The sequence below is a fragment of the Cynoglossus semilaevis genome, chromosome 5, assembly GCF_000523025.1.
Source record: "Cynoglossus semilaevis isolate Cse_v1.0 chromosome 5, Cse_v1.0, whole genome shotgun sequence".
Classification (NCBI taxonomy): Eukaryota; Metazoa; Chordata; class Actinopteri; order Pleuronectiformes; family Cynoglossidae; genus Cynoglossus; species Cynoglossus semilaevis.
The window spans coordinates 5,985,070-5,993,867 of NC_024311.1; the positions used below are offsets into that span (position 1 = coordinate 5,985,070).

Here is an 8,798-nt window from a genome sequence, read left to right on the forward strand (position 1 = left end):
CATGAAGAATTATAATGACAACACTACAACAACAACAAAAAATAATAATAGCAGTAGTAGTAGTAGCAGAAGTAGTTTGTTGTAATCATAAATATTATTAACAGTATTATTAATTATTATTATTATTATTATTGTCATTTGTATTATTATTATTATTATTGTTTCTAAACATTATTTGTTTTATTATTATTATTATTGTCATTTGTATTATTATTATTATTATTATCGGTAGTAATAGTACTGGAAATGGGAGAAAGATTAGCTCTCAGTCTTACCACATCGTGTAACCTGTGATGTTTGTACAGAGCAGCAGGCTGGACCCGAGTGCAGGTAATCCACAGGAGAAAGGCCCAACAAGCAGGAGTAATAGAACACACAGGTATATCACAAGCAGGAACAACATGCATGAAACAAGGAGTCAACCACGTCAGAGCGAGGGAGAGAGTTATTTATATCCAGGACACCAGGTGAGACGACTGAGACTAACGAGCAGGTAATGACAGGACACAGGTGGGTGTGATGACACTGATTATCAGCAGAGACATTCCTGACAGATTTTGTTTTCTCCACACGTTTAATAACTGCATTTAATCTTAGTAATGAAGATCATGATGACAATCTCTTTAGTCACACTGGTGATTTAGTTCTGGTGACAGTAGTGTTATATTCTAACACACCTGTGACTCTGCAGTGTGTTTAAATGGCAGTGCTATAAATATCTCCTTCAATCCTCTATTTCTACTACCGATGACTTACGTCTCTTGCTTTTCTAAATATACCAACCTTTACAGCTGTGGCTGTCATGGATGGCCTGAAAACTGACAAGTGAGAGGTTTTACACATGTAGTGCTCAGTGTGTTACAGTATTTTCCTCTTCCCTCCGTCTGTGCCAGCTAAGCCACCATGACAAATTGGACTAGGGATGAGGAAAACTTTAATTCTTCCACTGCCTGGCGACACCAACTTTGTGAAAAGTAATTACAGTGCAGACTTATTCTTGTCGTTTTATTAAGCATTTGTTAAAAGGGGTTTCTGTGTAGAATAATGTGTCACTGGTCACGAGGAAGAATGATTCGACTTCAAATATTTCCAGATGTTCTTTTGTGATTGAATGAGATTTTCTTTCATAAGACCCAAAAAACTGCATCATCTTCTCTTTAAATGGTGGAAAAAACAACTTTAGACTGAAGAAGTGCAAAAATAGACAAACAACAGTTGCTCTTCCTGCTCTCACCTCATTTTCCTTTTCTCCCACGTACATGTATGTTGTTGTGACTAACTGCATCTGCACTCTGATCCCATCAGTGTCCAATGAAGAACGTCAGCAGTGGATTAAGGCCTGCTAATTGAACAGAACGCTGTTGGCAAACAGAGAATGAAGGTGACGTGACAACAGCAACAAACCACTGTGTCAGTGACTTCATAATGACGCTGCTAACGTAGACACACAGAGACGTGTACTAACATTGACATCAACATCCCTGGATTCAACTGCAGGAGGTTTGTCAGGTATCAGCTCCATTAAATGCATTATCCAATCAAATGTGTTCTTTTAAGTACTTCAACTGGTCTAGAAATACTGCAAGCCATTGAATTCAGCCCATATGTTTTTTATTAACCCTACTTTAAACCCCCAACATGCCTCCACCCACATTTTTGCCCTACGTATAAACAGAATCTCATGATTTGCACATGAACCCTGTTTACTGCCTCAACGTCATGCTGGAAAACAACAACCACTGTCTCTGCGAGACTCCACACAGGCAGAGTGCATCTCCACTGAAAAAAAAATCTTCTCCAAAAAGCAACATGCTGTGAGCAATTTTAGCTTGCTATGACACAGACATGCTTACATCATGTGACGCTAACACGTTTTAATGTCATTTTTCTCTGGGTTTCTTGAGCTTTCTGAGCCTCCGCTTTTCACAGAGCACATGGGGCAGCACATGGCAAATGTTGAAATCAGGGATTCCATCACAAATCAAAATGGAAAGCAAGATATTTGAAACCATTACAGCTTGATATTGTGATGACAACAACATTATTACTATATTCCCCACCGTCGCACCCACTCTTTCTTTAAATCCATATGTGTCACTGACTAGAACTAGCTACTGACATTTTATGTCAGCTCAGCCAACAGTTGAAAGGAAACACTTTGAGCTTGACTTACACAAAAGTATGCTCATGTCAATATGGAAAACATATAAATAGAATCCAACACTGCATGTAACTGTCAAAATGGAATAGGTAGTAAAAAGGTACAAAACAAATGGATGCAGTAGCTGCTGGAGCTCCAACAGCACATTTAAAAAAAAAAATGTTTAATGTCAGAAAGTAAATATTTACCAAATAGGTTGCATACACAGCCTCAGTGTTGGTATATATATATATATATATATATTATTTATGTATTTTTGTTTCACTGTACTTACTATTTTTCAGACTGGTGTCTCACATGTCCTTGGATGGGATCCGGGCCAGAATTCAGATTAATATAAATTTTTATATTTTTTTTTGTCAACTGTATATACCATATTGTTGATGCTCAATAAAATGACCACCATACTATTATTACACTTTCCAGTGCACAGAACTTGTGCAGTTTGTTTATTTGATGTGTTTGAATCAATTTTTTAAAAGATTTTAGAAGACGGGCTTATATAAACCCAAACTGATGCTGCTGTATGTGCACACTGCACAAAGCTGCCAGGAGTAAAACAATGCCTGGCACTTGAACTACATCATGTGCAGGGAGAGAAGCAAACGTTAAGGTTGATTTGTGCTTTATATTTTAAAAAGCACATCCTGAAGATTCAGAGGAAAAGAAAACACAGAGAGAAGACTGAAGCAAAAGAGCCGTCCCACGAGAGCTGTGTAAAAAAGAGAGAGATAGAGGTGGATGATGGGGAAAGACACGAATAGGAAGAAGAGAGGTGTGGTGTGAGAGAGAGAGACAGAGAAAGAAAGAGAAAAAGAGAGAGACAGAGAGAATAAAAGTTTGCCTCCAGCCTCAGCACAGAGGAGGATCAAAGGTTTGTGCTCTGCATCTCAATGGACATCCAGTCACCAATACTGATGAGCCGGGGCGTATGATGCTCCATTCACAGGGTTTATATCTAATGCGTAAACAAGTGGACACTGCATGAAAAACAATAGGTGCCTTTGGACCATTTTGTTTGGCACTTTTAGGCGTCACAGGAATCAGAATACAAAGAGAATTACATAAAAGGATAAACTGACCCAAATAAAAGTACAAAGACAACAAAAACCATACCATTTTGTATTGTACAGGGCCACGCACACGCACTTTGTGTCATTTTTTTCTAATGTGACTTTGTCATAAGAATTATAAATTATGACTATTTTGAAAGGACTTTTTTATTGAAAAGCAAGGGTTTTAACCAATTTGTGTGTGAATGTCAGCCTCATCTTTGACTGTGTCTCTTCTACATAAGACCAGACAACATCAATCAAAGCACAGAAGCTGAATTACTGTAATGCTGCAAGGACTAATTTATGTATCTTGCAAATTATGTGAGAGACAAAGTCAGTTGCCCTTGGTGATATTTAAATAGAGAATTTCCTTAGAAAATCACTAAAGGACTAAAATTCATTTCTAAAGGCGCAGTAAAAAATAATAATAATAACAAAAATCCAAGTGTGTGTTCATCTACAGGTAAAAGGATGGGATTGTCTGCCAAGAGAAAACAAACCAACAGGTGGCAGTAATGCAACTCCAGGGATGCAGAGCTTCTGTTTCACACTGTGATTGCACACGGAGACAAACACACACACACACACACTCTCTCCTACAAGAGATAACATTTTCCAAAGAACTCCACACCACAGCGGTGACATAAAATCTCACAGAGTACTGTTCCCCAGTTATACCTGCTGCTCATAGTATCATGTCAAAACGGTATTTTTAAACCATTCATCTGTTGGTACAACAGCCAACAAGGAAAAATAGGAAATGATAGTCCTTGTGACTTGACACCTGTCAAGATGATAAATAACCTATAATTCAGCCACATTTGTTGTTTTAGGACTGTGCTATCCACTAGTAACAGACACACGTATAAACTGTGAAAGCTGAACCAAGGAAATAACACAGGTATCAGAAAATATCAGAAAATAAAATTAAAAGGTGCAGAACAAACATTAAAAATGGTAAATAGAACGTTAGACTAAAATCAATATCATACAGAATGATAGTGAGGCACAGCTGTGACCTTTGGAGGTAACATGGCTACTAGCAACACATGCTATTGTTAACCAAGAAGGCTGACTGACTAGATTTGATAATAATCACAAAGAAAATACATAAATGTTTGAAGGAACATCTGTTTTCCATGGATGAAGCGCTGTGCTCACAGTACAATGCCCCCCCCCCTCCCCAAGGACGTAAATGATTGTTTTGTCTGGCAATTAATCTGGATTAATTCTTCCCAGTACGTGAAGTTATAAATGTTTTTTACTCTGGGTTGGCAGCTCTATATTTATCTTTTTTAAGCCTATTTCTTTTTCTTTTATTTATAGTGGGAGTCATATGTAAAAATGAGACAATCATCACCACAGACATCAACCTGGTCGCTCTGTTCTCTGACGTCGCAGTTCGCACACAGCATATATGCACTTTTTAGGCGCTATTATATAAACTGCACATCATTAAATAAATAAGACTCTGCAGTTCAACCTGGTCTACAAAGTCATATCTTCCTCAGCTGTGAATTATTTACGTAGCAGATGAATCTAACATGAACTGTCAGAAGAGTGGTGCAACTTCACCAGAAGGAATGCAGCATTTTTTGTTACATTTTGTTTCCTGTACAAAATAAATACAGTCTTCCCCACGTTGAATTCATTCAGCATTGGGGATCTTTGTCTGTTCGACTGAGGAGTGAAGTTTAGCTGACAGCTGCATTGACGGCAGAATGTTTTAAACCGTGTGATTTACGTAGCGTCCGGGGGGCTTCTACAGTATAAACCTAGACATCAAGTCTGCTGCACCTCTTTGAAAATCCTCTTATTTCAATGCTTTGTGTTCCAGTTAGATTAGTGTCTAGATGAAGCTGAAATTCATGTCTCCTTAAGAGATAATTCCCCCCCCCCCCCCCCCAAAAAAAAAAATCCCTTAACACTGTTAGTAAAGACTGTGGCAGTACCTCTCATTAGTGTGTGTTTTTTCATCACAGATGGATGTTTATTCTCTGATGATACACCCATGGCCTCCAGTGGGATGCTGTCCCTTTAACTTGAAAGCCTATTAATTTTCTGCAATTATCCTTTGCAAGTGTGACATTTGTCAGAAGTATCTGCAATTCCCGAGTGGAGAGAAATGCTCCATTGGTAAAGGTTGAATGCAACATTCACAATTTATTGCACAGAGCAGAGCTTGTACAGGTCAAATGTCTCATCACAGGTATAAAAAAGAATCACGTTTCTGCCCAAACACTTTTGACTTTGAGGTGCCCAGTAGCTGTTTTGTCCAACAGCTTGCATACAAAAAGAAAGTAAAAAAAAAAAAAGTCACTGTGTGATTACATCTAAGGGTAAAACCAAACGCACAAGTTAAGACAAATGTAAACTAGCTGGTCTGATCACGTTGTCCTTTGAAGTGTGCTGTTCTGTAAAATAGGGCGACATTTCTGTTATTCCCTTGGTGCATTCAAAGTCTTTAAAGTGTAGTGCAAATTTCGGAAAGAAGAGGAAGAACATAACAGAAAAGAAACTAAAAACCTAGGGGGGCCATAAGGCAACAATTATAAATATATCAAAAATAGTCAACAGGGAACTATCTTTGTTACAAAAACGGTACAAAAGTTTTGTCCTGAACCACTGAAATGGACATATTTTTCAGTTCCTCAGCTGATTTCACAGCTTTGTATCCCAGCTGCTGTAGTACTTTGTGACATACCATCTGTGTGTGCTCAACCATGTCATATGACAGTTTAAGACGCCAGCTCTCTGCATTGGCTGCTGAATCTCTCACCGTACCAAACTTATGTTTGGCCGAGGGCTCGTTGCTACCCCGAGTGTTTGCATGAATCCAGTCTTCCACGTTTTTATCCATGGGGAGTCCCAGATAGTCATAGATCTCCTTGGTCTTGAGGAGAGGATTTTTAGCCAAATCCTCGTAACGAACCAACATGTATTTCCCTTTCAGCCAATAGGGATGGCTGAGACCAGTGGAGACTGAGCTTAGAAAGTCATCACAGACGATGGTGAGCTGGCTCAGATCTAGATTGTAGGGCCTTCTCCCCGTTGCCCTCCATATACGCCACAGGCGATATGTATCCCTGAATGTCTCAATCCGTGAGGACAGGATACCACGAGGGTCTCTGACCAGCTGAATGACTTTAATATTTAAACGTGGGTCTTCCACAAGAGCTCGGAGATCTCCAATCTCAGGCACGCGGACTATTTTGAGTGCCACGTGCCTCTTCTCATGACATGCCTCCGTCGCTAAGGTCATGTTAAGAGCAGCACATTTCTTCACACAGTCACCTTCATCCACGTTGACATCAGATGGGCCAAAGGCGTCACACACAGGTTGCTGGCACAATGCTCTGCTGGCACCACGACGAAATAGTTTATCAGTGGTGTGGTTTGTCGGTGTAGGTTTGATGTAGCTTTCCAAAAAATAGAGGTCACAACCGTAAAGACTCCGCAGGAGGTCTCTACTGGCGCCCAGCATCACACGTCTATTCATAGTTTTGCTGTTGTGGGACAGACGTGGAATCAGCGTGTTTTGAACATGATAAAGAGGCTCAAAAAGGTAGAAAACATCCTGGTGCTGGTTGAGAAGCTGGCCAACAAAAGACGAGCCACTGCGAGTGGTGGCCAGGACCAGAATGTGCGTTTTTCGCGAAGAATTGAGGGAAAAGTACGGGTAGTCATCGCAGCCTCCATTGCCTGGTGCTCCACGCTCAAAGGACGACTCTGCATCTTGGCTGCCCAGCCCACAGTTCTGGGGACTGGGCAAGGAGCAGAGCTGGAAAGGCTTGGAGGTGAGAGTACGGATTGCAGTGTACTGGATGGCAATGGAGGCCAAGGCCAGGAGAATGACTGCCTTCCAGGAACATTGCATGGCTGAACAAATTCATTTAGACACAATGGTCCATGCCAGGTCCTCCCTGCAAAATAAACAACAGTTTTTTTTTTATCATTGAACCATCAGATGTATGTTTAGTATGTTATTATGTAGAGAGCTTTTTAAAATAATTCATGTACATTCGTAGGGTGCACTTATATTGAATCTCAAATCAATTGATGTCAATTTCATTTGCACGGATGACTCATCAGTAGGCTGCAAATTATGGAGAAAAGTGTATATTAAGGGCTACTACATTTTATTTATTGCACAATACAATATTTGCATCGTATTAGATTACTACTCGTTAAGGGTCAAACTGTTTATTTGATTCAGCAACACATTTTTATGTAAAAGAAAATACATTTTTAAACACCCAACTGTTGTTTATGACTCCCTTTTATATTTAACAATTTCCATGATTCATCCTAGAGTATGGGTGGCATGGAGCTGATTGTGTAAGTAGGAGTTCATATAACCACTCTGGTGTATCTTCATCTGCTCGCTGAGTTTTGAAACTGACTCGTAGTCCACTAATAGTAATTATGTCAGCATACCTGCAGCAAAACCCTAGTCTCTTTCATTGTTTATTCTCCAGTAGGTCTGCATCTAATCGGAGGCCCTTGTTAGGGCCTAATTGATGAATCTGTGCATTGTCTAGTGTTTCATTTGTTCATCAGTGGCAAAACAAACAAACAAACAAACAAAAAACAGTACAACCCAGCTGAGATGGCTATCAGTAGTGTCAATACAAATGTCAATGTGTCAGGAATGACTGATGCTGCCTCCCTAAATTTAGATAAACAGGCAGAGTCGGGATTAGTTATTGTGGTTTCTCGGTATGATCACCATGGCATCATGTTATAAAGCCTTTAAATAAGCAACTGCAACTTGTCAGTGGGACAGAGGTACACACACACAAACATATATAGCCAAGAGCTGTTGCCACCAATATTTACCTGTTGTTTGCTTTATTATTATTATTTCTACCGACTGAAGAAGATGAGTTTGCTTTCCATTTCAAGCTTTTACTTATAGTTCAAACTCAAAGCTTCTACACTGTGGTTTCGGGCTCTTACTGGTGACAGATTCTCCGCGCTGCAGACATCCTCAAAGATGCTGCGATAAGACACACCAGAACACCACGGGAAATGAGATAAACAAAGCCCACGCAGCCGACCTAAACATCACCCTCTGTGATAAAGTCTATATATATATATATAAAAAAAAGAAAGAAAAAAAGAAAGAATTTACTACAGTGCACAAGCATTTGACGTTTACCTTGCTGGTAGTTGCAGTTTATTCATGATGTGCTGCCCTGCCATGGATCACAGTTGGTTTCCCTCAGTCCTCAGCCGCTCTCCACCGTGCGCTTCTTCTCGGACAGTAAGAAGAAAACAAGGCGTCAGGTGGATCCATGTTTCTCCACAAAACGCCTCAATTTCTACTGGACCGTATCTATTACAAACGGATAGTCGAGCTGTGCTAAATCTGAGGCTCTGGTGTGTGTTTTTGCTCAGAAGCAATACCGCAAGAGTGACCGAGGACAGCTGCGTTTGCGACAGCCGGGTTTCCCTCAAAATGATGCGCGGAGGATGCGAATGTGCGGGCAACACAAGGAGCAACTGTCTGGACCAACCCAGAGACCCTCCTCCTTTCCACCTGCTCCTCTCTCTCTCTCTCTCTCTCTCTCTCTCCCTTT

At 40.2% G+C, this 8,798-nt stretch overlaps 1 protein-coding gene across 1 annotated transcript; it reads right to left on the reverse strand.

Moving 5' to 3' along the window:
• Positions 1 to 5,139: 5,139 nt before the first annotated feature.
• LOC103378793 (carbohydrate sulfotransferase 1) lies at positions 5,140 to 8,798 on the reverse strand. The gene is made up of 2 exons (XM_008310126.3): positions 8,378 to 8,798; positions 5,140 to 7,139 (listed from the first exon to the last, which is right to left on the reverse strand). Exon 2 carries the CDS (start codon positions 7,091 to 7,093, stop codon positions 5,807 to 5,809), a length of 1,287 nt encoding a protein of 428 aa, XP_008308348.1. The 5' UTR covers positions 7,094 to 7,139; positions 8,378 to 8,798; the 3' UTR covers positions 5,140 to 5,806.

Coding starts and splice junctions, on each gene's coding strand:
- LOC103378793 (XM_008310126.3), bottom strand. CDS start 7,093: ATGCAATGTTCCTGGAAGGCAGTCATTCTCCTGGCCTTGGCCTCCATT.